We start from the raw sequence: 23736 nt of genomic DNA on the forward strand, positions 1-23736 counted from the left end.
TCTTACTGAAGATAATTCAAAAAGTTGCAGCAATATATTGACAGAGAACTTCCAGAGGTGCAGGCTGGATTCAGAAGAGGACATGGAACAAGGGATAACATAGCTGATGTCAGATCGACCTTGACTGAAAGCAAAGAATACCAGAAAGATGTTTATTTGTGTTTTATTGACTATGCAAAAGATTTGATTGTGTGGATCATAACAAATTGTGGATAACATTGAGAAGAATGGGAATTCCAGAACATTTAATTGTACTCATGAGGAACCTGAACATAGACAAGGAGGCTGTCATTCAAACAGAACAAAAGGACAGTGCATGGTTTAAAATCACGAAGGGTATGTGTCAGGGTTGTATCTTTTCCCCATACTTATTCAGTCTATATGCTGAGCAAATAATCCAAGAAGCTGAACTATATGAAGAAGAACATGGCATCAAGATTGGAAGAAGAATCATTAACAACCTATGATATACTTACGACACAACTTTGCTTGCTGAGAGTGATCATGACTTGAAACACTTACTGATGAAGATTGAAGACTATAGTCTGCAGTATGGATTACATCTCAATATAAAGAAAACAAAAATTCTCACAACTGGACCTGTAAGCAGCATCACGATGAATGGAGAAAAGATCACAGTTGCCAAAGACTTCACATTGCTTGGTTCTGCAATTGACGCCAATGGAAGCAGCAATCAGGACATCAGATGATGAATAGCACTGGGAAAGTCGGCTGCAATGGACCTCTTTCAAGTGCTGAAGAGCAAAGATGTCTCCTTGAGGACTGAGATACACCTGACACAAGCCAAGATATTTTCAATCACCTCTTATGTATGTGAGAGCTGGACAATGAATAAAGAAGACTGAAGAAGAGTTGATGCTTTTGAGATGCAGTGCTGGAGAAGAATGCTGAAAGTACCATGGACTGCTAAAAGAACTAACAAATCTGTCCTGGAGGAAGTGCAGTTGGAATGCTCCTTGGAAGCGAGAATGACCAGACTTCGTCTCACTTACTTTGGTCATGTTATCAGAAGGGACCATTCCCTGGAAAAGGATGTCATGCTTGGTAAGGTGGAGGGTCGATGAAGGAGGGGGAGGCCCGTAACAAGATAGATTGACACAGTGGCTGCTGGGATAGGCTCAAGTATAGCAAGGATCATGGAGCTGGCATGGGACTGGGCGGTGTTTCATTCTGCTGTGCATAGGGTTGCTTTGAGTCAGAGATGACTTGATGACACCTGACAACATAACAACAACACTTGAGAAATATTAAAAATGGCTGCACTCTCAGGACAGCTGGCAGTCCACAGGTCTGCTTGCCTCCTTCTTCACTGTTTTCCTTTCTGGTTGTCAGGCACCAGTGCAGTTCTTGCCCATCTAGTCCTTGGTGAACAGAACCGATTCTTAGGTTGTTCTGGGAAGCCCTTGCAAATATCAAAATGGCTGCACCCTCAGTACAGCTAACAGTCCTCAGCTTTGTTCATCTCCTTCTTCTCTGTTTTCTTTTCTGGTTCTTCAGTGTGGTCCTTGCCCATATAGTCCTTGGTGAGCAAAGCAGATTCTTAGGTTGCTACCAGGGGCACATTTAAATATTCAAAATGGCTGCACCCTCAGGATAGCTTGCAGTTCACAGCCCTGTTTATCTCCTTACTGTTTCCATTCAGGTTCTTCTACTAGTTGGTGTTTAATGCACTTCTTTATCTTTCCCTTCAAAGCTCATGGTTCTAGGATCATCTTCTGTATCGGTTTCTCATTGCTTTGTTGCAGAGGGTCAGTGTAGCTTGTCTGCCTATTCCGCCATCTTGCCAGATCTCCAAGATCATTTTTTTGAGAAATAAATATGATGAAATTGCAATGCAGTGAACTAGTGTAGAAAATCTCAAGAGTCCTATTTTAATGATAAAAAACAGTGGCAAATTAGAAAGAAAAATTCTCAAACCAAGTCAACATTGAAGCTCCTTAAGTTAAATTCAGGCCTCAATTTAACCATTGATTTATTTTTATCTTCTATACTTTTTTTTTCCTATATTTACTTTGCTTCATATGCAAAGTAAAAGTTTTATTTTTACTTTCCAATATCCTTAGTTATGTATGTGTGTTGTTATGTATGTGTGTTTGGGGGTGGGAGTTGGTCAGCAGTGGTGGTTTAGTGGTAGCCCAGTGCTAGAACTCTCCCTTTCCATGAGGGGGACCCAGGTTCTATTTCCAGCTAGTGCAACACCTGTGCAGCCACCATCACCCATCGTCAGTGGAAGCTTGTGTACTTGAAAGCAACTAAAACAACAAGCCCTAAGTTAGAGGACAGATTTCTTATGCCTTCCCTTTGACAGTTGCTTTTGTGAAAAACCCTACTTAAATGAATGAAATAATCACATTTTTAGAGTACTTTAAGTTTTTTACAATCAATAAATAGAGGCTACAAGTGCTGATAATGAAAGTTTAAGCTAAAATTTGTACATTATGCAAACTCTGACCTTTAGTGAAAACATCTTATGGTGATGTATCTTTCTTATATTTTCTCTCTTTCCTTTTTGTCCATGGATAAACTTGGAAGTATTGGTTTCTGTTTATTTTTATTTTTCACTTTTAAACTTTACAAATGTGTTTTCCCTAAAGCTCCTACTTGGAGTTGTATAAAATTTTGTTCTGTTACACATAAGGTCACTATGAGTTGGAACCAGCTTGATGGTACATAACAACAACAAAGTTCACAAAAATAAATGTGAAGAAGAAATATTTAAGACCTAGAGCTAATTTTTTTTTTGATGAAGAAAATGTACAAGGGGAAAGAATGCTTTAGGATAAAAGAGATTGATTGGTAAAATTCTTGTATTAATTAATAGATATAATTACTCAAATTGTCAAGAACCTTAGATGTGGTATTATTATTTTTATTTTTAACAGCCAATGTTTATTCAATGGTTAGCATGTGCCAATGTCTATTCTACATGCTAAGGAATCAACAGTAAATGAAACAGAGTTCTTGCTGATATGGTGTTACATTCTAGGGGGAGTGATAGACCACAAAAGATAGATAGCAAAGCAATAAACAAATAAGTATACAATATAGTTAATAATGATAAAGTCTACAAAGAAAAGTGAAGTCGACTGAGAGGTATACATTGATAAGAATGTTATTTTAGATAACAAGGTTGAGGAGGGCCAGAGAGGGCTTCTTTAAGGAGATAATATTTGAGAAGAGACCAAAAAGGAAGGAGAGTGAGCCACAGAGATAACAGGAAGATTGCTCCTGCCAGGAGGAATGGTATTAGGTCCCATGGTGTTTACTGCCAGCCTGGTTTATGTGAACAAAAGTAAAGAGGCTGCTGTGCTGGGGTATAGTGAGCCAGAGGAAGTGAGATGGGAGAGGCCATGTCATAAAGTCCTCTGAGCCATGTCTAGAACTTTGGATTTTATTCTGAAGGGATGGGAAGTGATCAACGGGTTTTAAATAAGACTTTGAACTGGTTTGAACCAAGTGGAACTGGAACAGACCTGAACTTTTAAAATCTGGGTGATCCAGAATGAGAACCGGACTGGGAAAAACCACTGGTCAAAGCCCTGGAATGGAAAACTCAGAAGTGTAGTGAGTCCCTTCAGGAGCCTGATGCATGACATTGGCTATTACCAGGACTGGAATGCAATACATGTTGAAAGCCGTGTGGGTGGCTGCCACCTTTGAGTTGGCACTGCTGTTTTTGACTCAGCCTATCGAGATCTGGTTACTGTGCAACAGGCACACTGCCGTTGTTTCTAAGAGGGAGATGAAGTTTCTAGGAGGGCTTCTACCTGTAATCTTTCCCATTCTGGTCAGCACTCTAGTTTATCCACATCTCAAAAGTTTGGGTCTGTTCTGGTGTTGCTTCATCAACCACAACAGAACCAGGGAGAATCAGCTCAAACTCTGGTTTTAAGAAGAAAAGTGATATGACTGACTTAGGTTTTAGAGTTAGATTCTGATCTTCCTACCTCGATGGAATCCCATTATAAGCTTTCATTGTATGTAATACTTTTCACATGTAGCTGGAGTTTCAGTGGCTATTTTACATTTGTTTGTACAATTATTTGAAAAACCGTAAAACAAAAAAATTGGGAAATTTGGCAGTGGATAAGTCTAGGATGATGAATAAATTAGAGGTATGAAGGTATTTACATATCTTAGTATCCTTTAGAGGAGCTCTGGTAGTGTAGTGCCTAAGGCACTTGACTGCTAACCAGAAGGCTGGCGGTTCAAACCCACCAGCCACTCTTCAGAAGGAAGATGGGGCAATCTACTTCCGAAGTGATACCACCTTGGAAACCCAAGGAGAGGTCGCTGTGAGTTGGGTCTGACTCAACAGCACATAACAACAACAACAAGTATCCTTTATTTTTTTGGGGGGGACCATTTTATTGTGCTTTAGGTGAAAGTTTACATAACAAATTAGTTTTCCAATCAATAATTCCTACACCAATTATTCCGTGACTTTGGTTGCAGTCCCTGCAATGTCTCAGCACTCTCCCCCTTTCCTCCCTGAGTTTCCCATTTCCATTTATCTGGTTTCCTTATCTCTCCTGACCATTTCATGTTTGGTTTTGGCTAAATGTTGCCCTTGAGATCTCATATAATTGATTGTTCTAAGGAGCACATTCTTCCTAGGTGTTACTGTTTATTTTATAGATCTTTCTATTAATTGGCTGAAAGGTGGCCTCTGGGAGTGACTTCAGTTTGAAGGTAGAAAGTTGTCCTTAGGGGATAGTCTTGGGAGTTCTTCGTCTCTTTCAGACCAGTAAGTTTGGTCTTTTTTTAAAAAAAAAATTTGTTCTCCTTTTTTTGCTTTGAACACAGTAGAAAGGGACCAAAAAATGGGTTTAGCACAGGAATAAACATACAGCATGGTAAATAACATAAAGGTCAATAAAGTTATGTTGAAAGAAACTTGTTCCTATGTGCCAGGAGGAAAATGAGCAGAGTTTGGCTTATGTTTAAGCTGTTGGGTAGAATTGGTTTCCATTTAAAGCTCTGAAAATTCTTCTTGCCTTTTGACACCCAACTCAGATTCCCTCATGTCTTCTGTTTGGCTTAAGTCCCTCATTATTAATGGCTTCTTTGTGTTTTTTTTTACTGAATAATACTTTTCTCCCATTTTCAAACTTTTTTTAAACCCATTGCATGACTTAGAGTTAATGATAGAGTATAAAGAGCATGAATGTTTCAGTCATACAGACTTGGGTTGAAATCCTTGTTCAATCGACTTTTTGAGCCCTAGATTCCTCACCATAGAATAAGAAGAGAAACAGGAACTCACATGATTTTTGTGAGTATTACGTTAGAAAGCATAAAGTACCTGGCACCAAGTAGGTACTCAATAAAGTCAGCATCCTTCCCATTCCTAAATTCTATGTTTAGTTTCCCAAATAGACTGTAAATTCTTTTAGGGCAGGGAATATGGCGGTTCAAACCCACCAGTCACTCCTTGGAAGGAAAATGGGGCAATCTGCTTCCGTAGTGATACTGCCTTGGAAACCCAAGGAGGGGTCGCTATGAGTTGGGGCTGACTCGACGGCACATAACAACAGCAACAACAACATGGATATAATTTGTTCCCAACCCATGATGACCCCTTGTGTTGCAGAGTAGAACTTTACTCCAGAGGTTTTTATGGCTGTGACGTTTCAGAAGCAGATCCCTAGATGTTTCTTCAGAGGCACTCTGGGTGGGTTTGTCCTACCAACCTTTCAGTTAGTAGCTAAATGCTTAACTGTTTGCATGACCTAGAGACTCCTCGCCTTGTGCACCAAACCACAAAACCAAACCCACTTCCATCAAGTCAGTTCCAACCACAGTAAGGTAGCACTTTGCCATAGGATTTCCGAGGCTATAAATCTTTATGGAAGCAGACTGCCTCATCCTTCTTCTGTAGAGTCCTGGTGGATTCGAACTGCTGACCTTTTTGGTTAGCAGCCGAATGCTTCAACCACTGTTTCACCAGTACTCCTTCGCCTTGTGCACGGTAGGTACTAAAGCATTATTTGTCAGATTTAATTTACTGTCATGCTGTGAAAGCTTAGCATTATTGCTTCCCATTTCTTTTTCCTCTGTCACCTTGGATTGAGAGAAACATGTTGCTTTCATGAAATTGAGGATTTAATATACTAGAATGCTATTATAATATGACTTATTGCATAGAGTTTGATAGAGTAAGGGTCAAATCATTTCCCTGGAAACTTAATTATCTTCTATAAAATCTTATTAGCCTGTCTCCTAGCATCATAGTCACAGTGGAAATCTGGTATGTTTAAGTGAAGGTCTTTATCCATGGAAATCTACCTAATGGCCCAGTGAGAATATGGGAAACAAGGGACATAAAGAGAGCAAATGCAAATATCTTGCAAATGACATGACTTGACATTTTCAATCACTTAACCCTGTCAAGTATATTCTAATTCACTAAAATAATCCAAGAATTCAATTTCTTGTTTGCTTCCCTGCTTAATTAATTATTGGTAGCAGAACAATATTTTATGAAACACTGCATTTTATCTTCTTTGCATTTATCTAGTATCTGACTTAAAAACAAATAAGAACATTTTGATTCAGCAGAATCAATTTCATAATTCATCTGTATTATAGGGAAGAAATGGAGAAATGTTTGCTGAACATGCCACATAGAGTTTAATCATCATAAGGCTACTTTTCCATCCTTCTCAATATATGAGATCTGAGAGATCTTCCTGACTGGAGTTGGCAGGCTCACCTATTCTGTATGGGTATTTCTACAGGGGCAAGCCATATCTCACACCATTATAGCAAATAACATACAAACAGTCATATTTTTCCCCCCTAAATTTGGTTGTTTCCATAATTGGAATATGAGGGCTCTCTTAGTGTTTTTTCATTATGATATGAAATTACATTTTCATTATATATATATTTTTCTTTAAGAGCAGCAGTGTGTCCTAAAACATGAAGGTATTTTTGAAAAATGAAGTATGTTTATTGGAATGAGGACTAACTGTGCTTCTCATTCATATAATAATGTTGTAATGTATTTAAGATGCAGTTGCTAATTCTTTATAATGGTACCTAATTATTTCATGAAAGGAAATTAGCTAGCATTTATTATCTTTGTATTATAGGGGGAGAAACTGAGGCACAGTATCAATTATTTCTGTGTATAGCTAGCTGGGAATTTGAGAAATCTATGCTGTTGTCCTGATGATCTGCTTTTGTTTTTAATTTCAGTTTCAAAGGACATTTGAGTCTCTTAAAAATGTTTCCAACAAACCTGACCTCCAGAAGACCTACCAGAAGCTTGGGAAGGAACTGGAAAATCTTGATTATTTAGCCTTCAAACGTCAGCAGGTAGGAGTCATAGCTTCCCTTGGTGGAGGAGATGAACACTTTGGGCTTCCCCGGCCTTGCCTGTCGGAGGTTCAGGTGGATCTGAGAAGCCTTGCCTTCTAATGGTTAGGGCAGAAATAGGTTGTGCTGTGCTGACCTGCTGCTGTGTTCATGTGGTTTCTGGTAGTGTTCAGCGTGGTCTTTGTTTCAGATGTGCTCTTTAGAGTTTCCACGTGCTTCCTTAAGTCTCTCTTAAAGAAAGCTCCTGCTGATGTGAAGGTCCAGCTACCTTTTTGAGTAGGACACCTCAATGGTTGAAACGGATCGTCTAGGATGACTTGCCCAGATGGCTTTTATATTTGACAGGGGGACACCAGAGGGGGAAAAAAGGATTTGGATGCATATAAAAAAATTAAGGAAAAGAGTCAAGATAAAATGCCACAATGTGAACTGATTGGTTTTCTTGTATGATCTTTGAAAATTAGAAAAAATTTGCTAAATGTGGAAAGTTGAAGGAAAATATATCTTACAAATGCAAGTCTTTTTACCTCCCTGTATAGACTCCAAGCTAAATCCAGAACCCAAACAGATTTTTATAGGATTGCTTTTAGAATTAATACTATATAAACCTGATATTCATAATCATTCAATTCTATGTGTTTGCAACATACTCTTTTTCTTGTGCTGCATTTTCTCCAGTTTCTTTACATCCACTAGGTGTCAGAGTTGTCAAACTTTTGCTTAGATTGAATGTTTATTCTGATCAAGAATACTCAGATGCTTAAATTTGGTTGCATGAAATTCAGGAATATGCTCAATGATGGATAGCACCTAGAAAAATGACTAAGTGCCTGACTTGCATGGCCGGGCACTAGTCTATTACTTAGGAGAGTCTTTCCTGATAGTGCGGCAATGCATGGGACTTTGTTACCATGGCCTGATTCTCAAGTTTTAGATCTTTTGCATGGGGTTTTATGAGGAGGAGGACTTCCCGTCCATGGTATGATCTAGATGTATTTATCGGCCTGAGAAGAGAATGTTCTACTATTGCTCTATCACAGACACTAGATGGGCATTTTACCGTCTTAAGGCCTAGAAGTTATATTTCTTTTGTAGTGTTATGGGACAAATTAAATAATATCTGTACACAGACTTTAGTTCATAGTGGAAAAAGGACGCAATATCCATTTAGGTTTTATTATTTTTTAAAAATTAGTGTTGGCTTAGGTATTGCATTGGTGACAGAAGCAGCCACAGTTACTGAGAGCTACTGCAGTAAATTCCCAGATGCTGCTGCTTACAATTCACACTGTGAGTCACTGCTCTGGCCTATGCAATCTTTAGTACAGGTTTGTTTCCAAGAGCCATATTTTACCACTGAGGGCTATTTAAGTTGGCAGGCAGTAGTCACTGTCCTCTTCTCTTACCCTTTCTCATTAGCACATTTTCAGTGATTAGAATCACATATTAGCTAACTATGAATTAGGAAGAATGTGAATGCTTCCAGGGACAGAGCTCTGTGAGAATGGCATTGAAGGCAGAGAGGTAAATTATGTAGTTTTGAGGAAAAGATGGACACATGGGGTGTATATATGTCTATACATGTATGTGAACTATTTATTAAATAATAGCTATGTGCCACATAGTATGACTAATACATTTGTGCATTAACTCATTAAATGCTTATAACAGTACAGTGGGGTTGGTTTTATTAGCCCCATTTTACAGATAAGAAAACAGTTAATGGAATTAAGTAACTTGCTTAAGGTCAATGGACTAATAAATAAGGCATAAAATTGGGCTTCAACAGTTCAATCTGACTGAGTCCAAACCTGGGATTTTCCTGTCCCTCCTAGCTGTCATATTCCTAATATCCCTGCAAGGAGCCAGGCTGGGAGATAATGAAGTGAGGGGCTCCAGGAATACAGCAAGAAGGCAATTAGGAAGGTATAGACTTGTGACTTAAAGAAACATCTGAAAATGGTACCTGGTGAGAGCCAGAAGGCCAATTCTTTCTCCCTCTGTCTTTCTCTCCTGTAAATTCTTTAATATATAGAAAAACAAAACAATATTTTGAAAGAATATCTTCAGACACCAAGAAAATGTTTAAAACTTTATTTCACAATCTCCTAAGTGTTATTATGTCTATGGTAACCTTAATTCTGGAGAAGGAAATTTATTAAACCCAAGGGGACAAATGCTTAATGACAGGGACTTAATTGTGCACACAGCTCCTTTGTCTTACTCATGCCACTCCACCTATTCCTATAGCTAGTGATCATTCATTCTTTTTACCCAGAATAGATGGAGGGAAATGGGAGGGAAGTGGTGAGAAAGAGAATGACGGTGGAGTGGAAAGAGAGTTAGGGACCAAAGAAGAATGGAGAAGAAGGAAAGGAACTTTTAGGGATAAGAGATACAGAGTGAGGAAAATCAAATTTTACTTGGTCGCTAATAAGGAGCTCTGGTGGTATAGTGCCTAAGGCATTTGACTGCTAACCAGAAAGCTGGTGGTTCAAACCCACCAGCCGCTCCTGGGAAGGAAGGTTGGGCAATCTATTTCCGTAGTGATACTGACTTGGAAACTCAAGGAGGGGCTGCTATGAGTCAGGTTCCACTCAACGACAGTGAATTTTTTTTTTTTTTCTACACTAATGCCTCTAGTAGGGGCTCTGGTAGCATAGTGCCTAAGGCACTTGACTGCTAACCAGAAGGCTGGCGGTTCAAACCCACCAGTCACTCCTCGGAAAGGAGGTTGGGCAATCTACTTCCATAGTGATACTGCCTCGGAAGCCCAAGGAGGAGTCGCTATGAGTCGGATCTGACTCGATGGCAATAGTAACAACAACAACAATGCATCTAGTAAATTAAAATAGATTAGTGAAGAATTGAAAAAAAAAAATCTCAAAATAGGACAGGGGAGAGGGGTGCAAGGGATAGAAAATGGACTACTTGACAAGAGAAAAGCAAAAATAGACTTTATTTACTTAATCATTTTGCTGCCAAAGTCCGCAGAGCTTTCTATAAATATGTAGTATTACAGGAAAGCCAAAGATGCAGTGTTACGTTTCCTGGATGGGCAGGGTTCAAAGAGTCAGGACATCAGCTCTTCCTTTACATGGGATTTGTCTTGCTCTCCCAAATGTGTTAAACTCACAATAAAAATGTGTTTCTCTTAATGGAAACAATTCAAGTCACTTTGTAAAATTGCTAATTCAGCAAGGAAGCTTTGCCTCATAAGGAATAATTCTTTGTACCAGAAAATTAGTCGTGGTTTGTTCACTTGTCCAACTGTGTTAATCATTCCTTGTTGTGACAGACGTAACCCCTATAAGGACAGGGCTCATCTGTCACCTTCTACACCATGTCGTCTCCAGTGCTCACAACAGTATCTGGCACGTGGTCAGTGCTCAGTAAATACTTGGTGGTCATGTTGTTGCTATGAACAAGGAAGCATGCCAAAAGTTTTGGCCTCAGATTACAGGCAATTAAAATGAGTAAGTTCGCTATACTTTTAAAATTCAGATTGATATTAATTAACCTTCTAGCTTCCTGGATGCCAGAGCTTGACATGTTGCCACTTGCTGTGTGTATTATTTACACTCTTAACATTACTCATTCTTCTTTCCATTTCTTTAAATGAACACAGAACACCAATGTTACTTTATTCTGAATTGTGAATGCCCAATGAATTGAATTCTTTTAAATTGAATAATTGGCACATGGGAGCTCTTGTGGCCTAATGCCTAAGGCATTTGACTGCTAACCAGAAGGCTAGCGTTCAAACTCACCAGCCACTCCTCGGAAGGAAGGTTGGGCAATCTACTTCCCTAGTGACACCGCCTCGAAACCCAAGGATGGGTTGCTATGAGTCAGATCCGACTCAATAGCAGTGAGTTTGGTTTTTAATTGGGGCATAAGGAGCCTTAATGACACAAAAGTTAAATGCTCAGCTGCCAACTGAGTTTGTTGGTTTGAACCTACCTGCTGGCTCTCTGAGGGGAAGAACCTGGTAATCAGCTCCTGTAAAGATCACAGCCTAGAAAACCCCATGAAGCAGTTCGATGCTGTCACACGAGTAACTAGGAGTTAAAATCCACCTGACAGCACTGGTTCAGTGGTAGGATTCTCGCCGGCCGCGCAGGGGACCTGGGTTTGATTTCCTGTTAATGTTCTTTATGTGCAACCACTACCAGTCTGTCGGTGGAGCTTGTGTGTTGTCATGACTGTGAACAGAGTTCAGTGGCGTTCCCAGACTAAAACAGACTAGGAAGGAAAGGCCTGACAGTCCACTTCCAAAGATCAGCCAATGAAAACCTATATGGATCACAATAGTCCGATCTGCAGCTGGTCGTGGGGAAGGTGAAGGAATGAGTAGTGCTTTGTTGCATTGTGCGTGGAGTTGCCAGGAGTCTGAGGTTTGCTCCATCGCAGCTAACAACAACAATGGATTGATTAGGATTATTTTCTTTGACTCATTCATTTTTTTTTTCTCTCCCTTTCTATGACATTTTTATAATTTTTGAAATTTCATCTCCAGCACCAGACAGATCCCTGGAGAATTTGATTCTGTTCTTTCACCTCTCTTCTTTGAGGTTTATTGCACTTTCTTTCCTAGATGTGAGCTTAGCTATTTTCCTTCCCTTCCTCCGCCCCCCCACCCCCCCCAAAGTGAGTGTTTGTAACTCAGCTTGACCTCAGGCTGAAGTTTAGGTCTGGGCATAAGAATCTCTGCATTTTCCTCTGTCAAAAAGACTAATGTTGAAAGTAGCTTTGGTTGGAAAAGGTGAGAGGAGGCCGTGAGAGATGGATGCGGTGGTGGCTTTACCAGGATGAGTCAGCCTGAAGTAAATGGGTGACAAAGCAGGATTAACTGGAGAATCTGGAGACTCTTCCAGTTCTTTTATCAGAAGATACAGTCTTGGAGTTCATCTGCTTGGACTGCTTGATTTTTATCCTGCTGCTTGGTGCTTCGTAGGAACGGTCATAGCAAACTCCAGCTGTTATACAGATCACAGCTTTATAGGTTACTTTGAGAAGCTATAAGTCAAGATACTTCATTAGGCATTGGTTTTGTGGAATAAAGTAAAATAAACATTGATAATCTGAACTCTGATTTAATCCCTTCCTCTATTCTTCTAGCCTACATACTTATAAGAGTGTTATAAAACACATCCCCTTTCCAGAGGCTTCTGAAGTCCTTTGATATGAATTCAAGTTGACATTCTTGAGTTGAACATTATGTAGACGAAATCACATTTATACACTGATGTGAAAATATGTAAAATTAAAGTATTGTGCTTCAGACACACATCAGTTTTGGACTGCATCCTGTAGCCCAGATCTCTCTCTTGTCTCCCTGATAATGGCATGTTAGTCTTGTCTTCTGACCTTTTATATACCTTGGTAGGTTTATATACCTTGTATTTAGAATATACAGCTTCTTTATAGTTACTTACTTAACTACTTATCATTCTTGAGAGCCAAACCTCACTCACAACATCCACCCTACGGCAATTTGTCAAAATATTAACCTCTTCTTTGACATTGAAAATTTATTTATTCATTTAAATAATATTTTATTGTATTTTTGGTAAAAGTTTATACAGCAAATTAGATTCCCCTTTAACAGTTTCTATACAACTTGTTCAGTGACATTGGTTACATTTTTCACAATGTGTCAACATTCTCCTTGTTTTCATTCTGATAGTCCTATTTCTATTAATCTGGTTTCCCAGCCCCCTCCTCCCTTCTCATCTTTGCTTTAGGGTAGATGTGACCATTTGGTCTCACATAGATTTTTTTTTTTTTTTAAAGGAGCACAGTACTCACAGGTGCTATTATTTATTTATGGGCCCATCTATTGTTTAGCTGAAAGGTGACCTCTTGGAGTAGTTTCAGTTCAAAGTTTAAAGAGTATCTAAAGGTGATAGTCTTGAGGGTTCTTCTAGTCTCAACTGGTCCAGCAAATCTGGACTTTTTAAGAATTTGAATATTGTACTGCATATTTCTCCCCATCTGTCAGGATCCTTCTATTGTGTCTTTGATCAGAACGGTCAGTAGTGGTAGCTGGGCACCATCTTGTTCTTCTGGTCTCAGGATAGATGAGGCTATGGTTTACGTAGGCTATGAGTCAAGTCCAACTCAATGGCATGTAACAACAACAACAACAGCAACAACAACTATATTAGTCCTATAGAAAAATTTCTTCAAGTCTTTGGTTTCCTCCTTTGCCTTTTTCTCCACACTAGTAGAGACCAATCGTTGTATTTTGGATAGCTGCTCGTAAGCTTTTAAGACCCCAGATGTGACTCACCAAACTAGGATATAGAACAAACTTTATGAATTATATTATGCCAAAGGACCAAGTTGTCCCATGAGACTATGATTTTAAAACTTCAATCCCAGGAAACTAATCCCATTAGGCATTTAGTGCCTAAGGCATTTGACTGCTAACCAGAAGGCTGATGGTTCAACCCCATCAACTGCTCCTCAGAGGGAAGATTGGGCAATCTACTTCTGTAGAGACACTGCCTTGGAAAACCAAGGAGGGGTTGCTATGGGTTGAATCGTCTCCACGGCAGTGAGTTTGGTTTGATTTGGTTTAAGAAGTATCCATAGCTATGCCCTTTATGTGTATATAGATATCTCTCTCTCTGGTGGTGGTGTGGTTAAAGCATTTAGCTGCTAACCAAAATGTTGGTGGTTCGAACTCACCAGCTGCTCCATGGAAGAAAGAAGAGGCAATCTTTTTCTGTGAAAATTTAAAGCCTTGGAAACCCTATGGGGGGTTGCTGTGAGTTGGAATTGACTCGATGACAGTGAGTTTGGTTCATATGTGTGTGTGTGTATGTATGCCTATAGATACACCTCTGCATACACATATACCTATCTATACATACATATGCATAAATATGTAGACACACACACACATGCATCTATTTAACTTTTTCTTTTTTATTGTGATTTGGATGAAAGTTTACAGAGCAAATTGATTTTCTATACAATGGTTCATACACATTTTATCTCATGACATGGATTGCAATCCCCATAATGTAATAGCTGTCTTACCACTTCCTCCCTGTGGTTACCTTTTCCCTTCTTTCCGATGCATTCTTGTCTTCTGAGCTATCTCCCTGTGCAAATACTGCCCTTCTGATCTCCCATGGTTGATTGTTCTAAGGAGCATACCTGCCAGGTATAAATGTTCACCTTATATGCCTATCTTCTGCTTGGGTGGAAACCAGAGGGCACAACACACATTTTTTTTTTTTTTTCATTGTTTTTGCTACTGTTGCAAAATTGTACATGTTATAGTATTTTCCAAAAACATCTCATATTCTTTTGTCCTTCTTAGTAACATCATTTACCTTGGTCAAGTTGTACACATTTCATTCACATTTGGTATTACATTTCCATCATCAAAAATAAAAAGTGTCTAATATCTAGAGAGTGATTCCCCCTCCTTTTCCATCTCATCCTTAGTCACCAGCAATGAATGGTGATTTCTGTGTATACTTTATAAAATCTTTTTATAAAAGTGGAATCATACAATATTTGTCCTTTTGTGATTTTCTTAGTGTAATGTTCTCCAGATTCACCCATGTTATAAGATGTTTTGAGAACTCATCATTATTCTTTTTGGGTGCATAGTATTCCATTGTGTGTTTGTACCACATTTTGTTTATCCATTCATCTATTGATGGGCACTTAGGGTGTTTCCAACTTTTTGCTATTGTGAATAATGCTGCAATGAACATAGGTGTGCCTATGTCTGTTCATGTCACTTCTGTTAGTGGTGTTGCTGGATCATAAGGTACTTCTATTTCTAGTTTTTTTTTGACAATGTGCATACCATTTTCCATAGTGGTTGTATCCTTTTACATTCCCACCAGAAGTGTCTAAGGGTTCCAGTCTCTGCTCATCTTCCCCAGCATTTATTGCTTCCTATTTTTTTGATCAGCACTTTTTTTTTTTTTTTTAAATCAGGAGTGAGATGATATCTCATCGTAGTTTTGATCTGTATCTCTCTAATGGCTAATGATTGTGAACATCTTTTCATGTTGCTTGTAAGTCCTTTTTGGTGAAATGATGTTCATATCCATTGCTCATTTTTCAATTGTGTTGTCTCTGTATTGCTGAGTTGTTGAAGTTTTCTATATATTTTAGAGATTAGACCTTTGTCAAATATATTGTTCCCAAATAGTTTTTCCTAGTCTGTAGGTTGTTCTTTGACATTTTTAGCTTTTATCTTTGTCCTCCAATTTATCATCTGATTTATTATACACCCATCGAGTGCTCATGTAGTGCAACAGTTAGAAGTATGGGCTTTGTAGTCAGACAACCCTGGTTAAAATATTGGTATTGCCCTGGGCATTCCAGGTTCTTCTTTAAAAATATTAGAAAAGTAACACCTAATTTAGAGCTTGATTTGAGAAAATAGTTTACATATATATTATATAATACTCTGTGTGTGTGTGTGTGTGTGTGTATATATATATATGTATATATATATATATATATATATATATATGCATTTAAAAGTACTTTAAAGTGTGTAAAGGAATCAGTATAAGTGATAGCTGTTATAATGTTGTATTCAGGTTACACCCAAACTCATGTCATTACTGTAATTACATTTTAGGTCCCTAGACCCACCAGCCACTCCTCGGAAGGAAGGTTGGGCAATCCTACTTCCATAGTGATACTGCCTTGGAAACCCAAGGAGGGCTCGCTATGAGTCGGGTTTGACTCGACGGCACATAACAACAACAACAACAGACTTTTCTTGTGGTTCCACATCGTATCATTCAGCACAATATTGTCCTCCCTGTAGTGATGATGTTCAGAAGTGAACAAGTGCTCTTTTCTTTTATGAGCGAGTAAGTTACTCTATTTAGATAACTCCAAGACCAGAGGGATACATAATACCTTGTAGGATAGGAATTGAATTTAAAATTATCCTTTAGCAATGAAGATAAATAGAAATAAATTGGATGAAATTTATTTAGTGTGTCTGCAGGTTAATACCCTCAAATTGAAAAATAAAATACTAGATGGGTAAGGACTGACCATGTACAAAATAATCTTAGACTTACCCTGGACCTCAAGAACTCTGAGGACGCAAGACAAAAATGTAGGGCTCCTGTGAAAACAATGCTTAGCATAACAAAACTGAATAGCGCTGGGCTGGCTTGTTGTTGTACCATAACATATAGAAAAGAGGATGGTGATGAATTCCAGTAATAATCTTCAACCATTTAAAGACTTATGGCAAGAAAAATGTTATGGAGCAGTTAGGATAAGGGGATATGCAATAATATTGCACTGGGAGTTGCTTATCTGTAAGGACAGTATAAGGTAAAATTAACTTCCCTCTGGGGGTAGCGCTAAAATTGAAGTTGTAAAATATATTTTACTTACGACCTTTACAAATAAAGTATTCATGCATCTGGGATTATTTAGATGATGCAGTCTAAGGAAGATTGTAATTGGGGACTGAACTGAATGGGTCTAGGGGGAAATGCTAAACTAGACCACTGCTTCTATAAGCAATAGATTCACTTGAGTGGCTTTTGTTAGATGAAATATGTTGATCACTCGATTGGGAGAAGTCTGTTCCTTCTATTTTTGATAATTAAGCCAACTTTCTTGAGTTTTGATTGAGTCATTCTTTTAAGGGTAAGTGGATTAAAGACTGACATGCTAAAATATTCATGTCTATCTTAGATGTTACTCTGTTTCTTATTTTGCCAATCAAGTAAAATGGTATTTATGCCCTTTATAAACCTGTTTCTAAAGATATCAAACCATTTTAGACTTTTTTAAAAAAATCATCGCACAGGTACAAAAAATTTGGGATTATAAGACAGTATGCTATACCATAGTTCAAACCAACCAAAAGAGGTGTCATATTTTATCCACTATGGATCCAATTCCACTTTTATTCAATTGCACATAGTTGTTTGTTCCAAAGGAAGAAAAAACGAGAGATGGAATTATATTTTTTTTCCTTCATTTTTTAATACACAGAGAGAAGAATGTTGCTTACATATTCAAGGTCATTCTGAGCTGGTAGCAAATTCAGAATTAATATTCATGTTACCTAATTTCTAGTCCACTGCAATAGCCATTCAACCATTTTCACTACTTCATAAACTGCAGATCTTTATAGAGTGATTTCCTTTTCAGTAGTTTTAATCTGAAGGAAAAACCTTATGGATTTTTATGTAAGAAAGTCACTCTATTTACAAAGAAGGATGGAAATTATGCTTATTATCATTTCTTGTCCTTGTAATATTTGATATCTGTATTGCATACAGCTAATTAACAGTCATGACAAGAAGGTGTCTTCTATTAAATTAGTAAAGTCAAAATATTATAGGGACATCTTTTAAGTCCTAAGGTTATCTATTCTGTTTCCATCTGTTGTCTCTGGGGTTCAGTTTATTGGTGGCACTTAGGGAGAAAACTGTTAAATCAAGCACACATTAGCTGGTTTTCATGCACCAGGAAAGATTTATTAATTTTTTACAAGGTTGTTTACTATATGGTAGTTTGCCTTGTGGGCAGTTTATAACTACTTTATAGTGGGGAATTTTTATTGAAATAGTTAATGCTTGTTATGAGTTGTTTTCAAAATTTACAAAGCTGATAGGAATATCAGAGGTGGTTAAAAAAACAAACAAACTTGTATTTTTTGGCTTATTGTGCATGTCTTATATTGACAAATCTAAGTCTATAAGGCTGTCAGTAAAAAGTGAATATTGAAGAAAAATAAAAATCCTAAAGATCACTTTCTAGGAATCTGTACCTGAATAGAGTTTCCTCCCAGGATAAAGGGAGGACCAGCAAGAGTATGGACTTCCTTGACTCTTTAAGAAACTTGTTGGGACTATGTAATCATCCAAAATATTGAGTTTTATATCAAATTGCAGGAACCACAAAGACCCTTTAATATTATCTATCTGTCTGCTGTATTAGGAGTTGAGAGGCTAGTTAATGGAAATAATTTAATAGTGCCCTTTTTTAAAAGACCATGCAATAATATTAAACCATTATAGCATAGGAAGGAATGATAAGCATCATCTGAGTGAACCACTTCAATGCATGGATACACAAGTAGCCCAGAAAACACACACACAGATATATTTTTTTCCAACTGCAATGGAATTTTGATTTATTTGAGAATTTTAAGGTCTTTGTCTTCTATACCAGAGCATTGTAAACAAGGGCTTCTAAAACTTTAATGTACATGCAAATAGCATGAGGGTCTTGTTAAAATACAAATTCTGATTCAGTAGGTCTGGAGTGAAGCTGGAGAGTCAAACAAGCTCCCAGTGATGCTGATGCTGCTGGTCCGTGGACCACACTTTGAATAGTAAGGCAGTTGAAACAATAAACTGTTGTTGTTGTTATGTGTCATCGAGTCAGACCCGACTCATAGCGACCCCTCCTTGGGTTTCCAAGGCAGTATCACTATGGAAGTAGATTGCCCATCTTCCTTCTGAGGAGTGGCTGGTGGGTTTGAACCGTCAGCCTTCTGGTTAGCAGTCAAGTCCCTTAGCCACTATGCTACCAGAGCTCCCACAATAAACTGTAGCATAGCATTATTTTCTCTTCTACCTCCAAGGTGTAATACAGAGTCCTGGAACAGTAGGCACTTAGCAAACATTTGTTTTTGAATTTGACTGATGCTCTAGTAGTAAGGTGTGTGTATGTGTAGGACATAGATGTTATTGCTAATCTTACTATATAATATCCTTTATCATAAGTTTTATAGTTCAGCTCCATTTCTCTCTGTCATGTGAAAGGACATAGATATTAACTTCTCAGGGCAGCTGTAACAAAATACCACAAATTGTGTGGCTTATAAGAATACAAACTTATCATCTGACAGTTCTGGAGACTAGTAAACTGAATTCACATTGTTCACCGGGCACTGCTCTCTCCAAAGCAGAGAGAGGAAAATCTGTCTATCTCCCCAGGTTCTGGTAGCTCCAGGGATTCCTTGGCTTACAGCTACTATGTAACTATAGTCACACGGCTGTCTTCACTTTTTTGTCTTTCTGTATCTCTTCTATTTTATAGGCCACTAGTCAGCTTGGATTAAGATACACCCTACTCAGTGATCTCATGTTAACTGATAACATTTTCAAGGGCCCTATTTCCAAACAAGGTCATGTTCACAGGTACCAGAGGTTAGGACTTCAACATAAATTTCTGGTGGACACAATTCAGTTCATAGCAAAATGTTTCTGTACATACATTGTTTTTCTGGGTCACATATGCCAGCTGTAGCAGAAGGTATCCTTTGCACATCACCTTGCCACAAGTCAAAGAGGATAGATAGAATGTGAGAGCAGCTGAGACAAAGATAAGGATGCTAAAGAAGAGTAATAATGCAGCACTTTAGTCCTGTAGTGTCCACCATGATTTGGCCAACTTGATCGTGGGACCAGATATTGTTAACTCAGAAGTATTTGTTCCAGAAAAGCAAGCTCAATCCCATCTGTACTATATCAAAACCAAAAAACCAAACTCACTGCCATTGAGTCGATCCCTATGGATTCTCACTAAATCTGTGGTTTCAAGCTGTGCATCTCTACCTGCAGGCACAATAACTGTTACCATGTCCTTGTCAGAGGAAAAGATTACTGCTACAGCTGCAGCTCTCAGTGTTAATAGTAATGCCCAGAGCAAGCCTAGAGCACTGATGGCTGAAATTTAAAGGAAGTTGAGGCTGCTTAGATGAGGTCAACAGTTCTACTGATGCAGAACTTTAAACGTGCACATAACCAATCATGCAGCCCTTTGTATATGTTATTCGTTTAATGGGGGCTGACTGCCCGAGGGCTAATTTAATATGTAACGAGAAGTTCATTTTGTTCCTTTATTTATTTATTTTAAGCATTGCTGTTTTTGTTCTCTGAAATACCATATTTTGACAGTTTCAAGTTTTGCTGTTTATGAGAAAGCTAATCAGCTTTTATATTGTATCTTGTACTCCAAGTGTGACAGCAGTAAAAAAAATACTTAGGCTGAAAAACATTTAGGTGAGGAGAAATATCACCAGAAGGTAGATCGGCATTGCTGACTTGCTCCACGTTTTGTTTAGTGATTTAGAAGCATGTGTATTTGTGTAAAGGAGCTCTGGTGGTGCAGTGCCTAAGGCATTGGACTACTAACCAGAAGGTTGGCGGTTCAAACTCACTAGCCACTCTGTGGAAGGAAGACAGGGCAATCTACTTCTGTAAAGATTTACCACCTCCGAAACCCAATGGGGTCTCTACGAATAAGAATCAACTTCACGGCAGTGAGTTTTTTTTTTTTTTGGTTTTGGTGTTTGTATAGGTATACTTCTGAGTACTCTGGTTTCAATGACAAAATATATATAAATAATCTAATTAATATTCTTCAGATGTAAGATTGCATTTTAGATGAAGTATCTTTGGGATTTTTACAATGTAAATAGCTTTTCTTCTATGGGTAACTGAAACTTGTATTCATTGACAAAATTAGCTATACTTTTGCTTAACATTTTTAGTATCACTTATGGGATTTTAGAAAATGGAGAAAGATGCCACAATATCAACTTGTGATGCACATTGCATTTCTCTCTTTAACTGCATTTTAATGAATCTGGTATTTCTCTCTTCCTTTTTCTTCTACGGTAGCACACAGTGTTAATACACGCTAATATTCTCTATATAAATGTTGCAGATATTATTATAGCAGCTGGTAGAATCATAGTTAAGTATTTATCATCTACTCCATTATAAAACCTTTGTTCCAAAAGGGCTGTATGAGCCTATTAGATACATACACAATTAAGTAGGTAATGATCTGTGGCTGCATCCATAGAGCATCAACAGCTGACCTGTGGCTGATTTTCCAAATGTGGTGCTGTTTGTTGATAGGAAGTACTTATATTATGGGATGAAAATCTGTTGATTATTTAGAGGACTTTGTGTGTGTGTGTGTGTGTGCGCACGCTCTGAAGTTTAACTTAAGGTAGATATTTTGCTTAAACGTTACTGTTTACTTAATGAAGAAATTGTACTATTTTCCCCACTCTGATTTAGACCTTGGAATTTATCTCTGTTGTGGGAAGCTCTCCTTCCAACTGCTAAGAGTTACTAAATCTCTTCTTGGTGCTTTTGTTGGTCCAGACTGACGTGGTCCATCATGTTTCATTGCTGATAATACATGCATGTCTTCCACCTACATTTTTGTTTGTAAAATTTAAAGTAATTGAACGTTGGTTATTTCCTCAAGTTCAGTGTAAGAGTCACTGAGAATAATTAGGATACTTTTGACAGTTTGGATAATCATCATTTGTGAAGTTAGAGAAGCTAAGTATGGTGAGAAATCCCCGGGTGGTGTGAACTGTTAATACTCAGCTGCTGACAAAAAGATTAGTGGCTCATGTCCACCCAGAGGCCCCTCTGAAGAAAGCCTGCTGACCTACTTCTGAAAACTCAGCTGCTGAAAATCCTGTGAAAGACACTTCTACTTTGACACCCATAGGGTTGCCTTGAGTTAGAATCAACTCAGTAGCAGCTGGTTTAAATGTGGATAACTACTCTGATAAACCTCCAAATTCTGGGGCTTCTTTGGTAGCTGTTTGTCTCAGTTCAAGGCTCATTTTCTCAGGGTAAAGGCCTCACTTCTCACCTGAAGTCAGGACAGTGAGTTCTGGGGGAGTGTTTCAAGGTTAAGGAAATAAACAAAGCATCATAAGCAGCAATGTGCATTTGTTGACAAAGAATAGGACTGAAAAGTTTTAGTTTGTCTCTTGCTACTCTAATGAAACCATACATCTATAACATGTAGTTGGAGTCGTGGGTGGTGTAAATGGGTAAGCGCTTAGCTACTAACTGGAAGGTTTAAGTCCACTCAGAAGGTGCCTTGGAAGAAAGACCTGACAATCTACTTCTAAAAAAACCAGCCATTGAAAATCCCGTGGAGCACACACTTTTATTCGGACACCCATGGGGTTGCCATTACTTGGAATCCATGTGATGGCATTTTTTATTTTTTTTAATGCCATATGGTAAGAGTGGGTAGGAGCTCTAGTAGCATAGTGGCTAAGACACTTGACTGCTAACCAGAAGGCTGGCGGTTCAAACACACCAGCGACTCCTCTAAAGGAAGATGGGGCAATCTACTTCCGTAGTGAGACTGCCTCGGAAACCCAAGGAGGGGTCACTATGAGTCGGATCCGACTCCACGGCACATAACAACAACAACAACACAAGAGTGGGTACAACTCAGGTCAAACTCTAACAATTGCAGGAGTGATGTATATATTATTTAGGACATGGGAAAGACTGACTCTCAAGAACAGTGTAATGTCTAATAAGTAAGTTACTACTTGTGAACATGTGGCGCTTATGGTGGACTTGTATCAGTGGCTGTGCATGTTTCTCCTATTCCAATATGTGTCTTTGTTACTATGTATTTTTAAGACATTTTCGATTCTGACTCATAATGAACCCTCCTTGGGTTTCCGAGTTTCCAAGGTGATATCTCTATGGAAGTAAATTGCCCAGTCTTCCTTCTGAGGAGCGGCTGGTGGGTTTGAATCACCAGCCTTTCAGTTAGCAGTCAATTGCCTTAGGCACACGCCACCAGAGCTCCTTAAGACATTTTAGAAGAGTTTATTTCTTACCCTTGATAGAAGAACTGTTTGTACACATTGTTGTGATAGAAAGTTAATTTCTTCTTTTTAACTTTATTGTTGTTGTTGTAAACATATAAAGCAAAACATACACCAATTCAGCCATTTATACATGTACAATTCACTGACATCCATTACATTCTTGGAGCGTATGTACGTTATCCTTCTTTTCTGAGTTGTTCTTCCCCATTAACATAAACTCACTGCCCCCTAAGGTTCTTACATAATCTCTTGAGTTGCTGTTGTCACTTTGATCCCATGTTGATAATTCTTTAAAGGGTATAATGCTTAAGGCAGACATTTTTTACTAGCTAAGTTTAAGTATTGTTTGGTTTTAAGAAGACTTCAGGGAATATTTTTGGTTTAAGGTTTGAAGATTATCTCAGGGCAATAGTGTGGGGGGTTCATCCACCCCCTATGGTTCCAGAAAGTCAGATGAAAATTTGAAATTCTGTTTTTGTTTGCCTTATTTTGATCAGAATGCTCATAGGCAATCTTTGATCAAAAGGCTCAGGAATCAGAAAGGGATTTTAAAAAGAAAGAAAAGGAAGGAAGGGAAAAAGAAAGGGAAAGAGGGAGGGAGGGAGGAAAAAAGAAAAAAGAAAGAAAAGAAAGCAGATTAGCCATTAGGTGATAGGTTTTGAAGCTAGATTATGGGCACATGAGGGTTTCTTGTACTAGTCTTTGTTTGATATATTTTATGATAAAAAGAAAAAAAGAGGCTCAGAAAT

General features: G+C 38.3%; 1 protein-coding gene across 1 annotated transcript in view; it reads left to right on the forward strand.

The window, feature by feature from the left end:
• The window catches only part of CTNNA3 (catenin alpha 3), a gene marked incomplete at its 3' end in the record, with an annotated part of 1944816 nt that overhangs the window by 174598 nt on the left and 1746482 nt on the right, over positions 1 to 23736 (forward strand). Inside the window, exon 4 of the mRNA XM_007940725.2 lies at positions 7225 to 7344. Coding sequence (XP_007938916.2) covers positions 7225 to 7344 — 120 coding nt within the window. The remainder of the gene's footprint in view (positions 1 to 7224; positions 7345 to 23736) is intronic.

This window comes from Orycteropus afer, unplaced genomic scaffold (genome assembly GCF_000298275.1).
Source record: "Orycteropus afer afer isolate SDZICR_OR568_19922 unplaced genomic scaffold, OryAfe1.0 scaffold00070, whole genome shotgun sequence".
Taxonomy (NCBI): Eukaryota; Metazoa; Chordata; class Mammalia; order Tubulidentata; family Orycteropodidae; genus Orycteropus; species Orycteropus afer.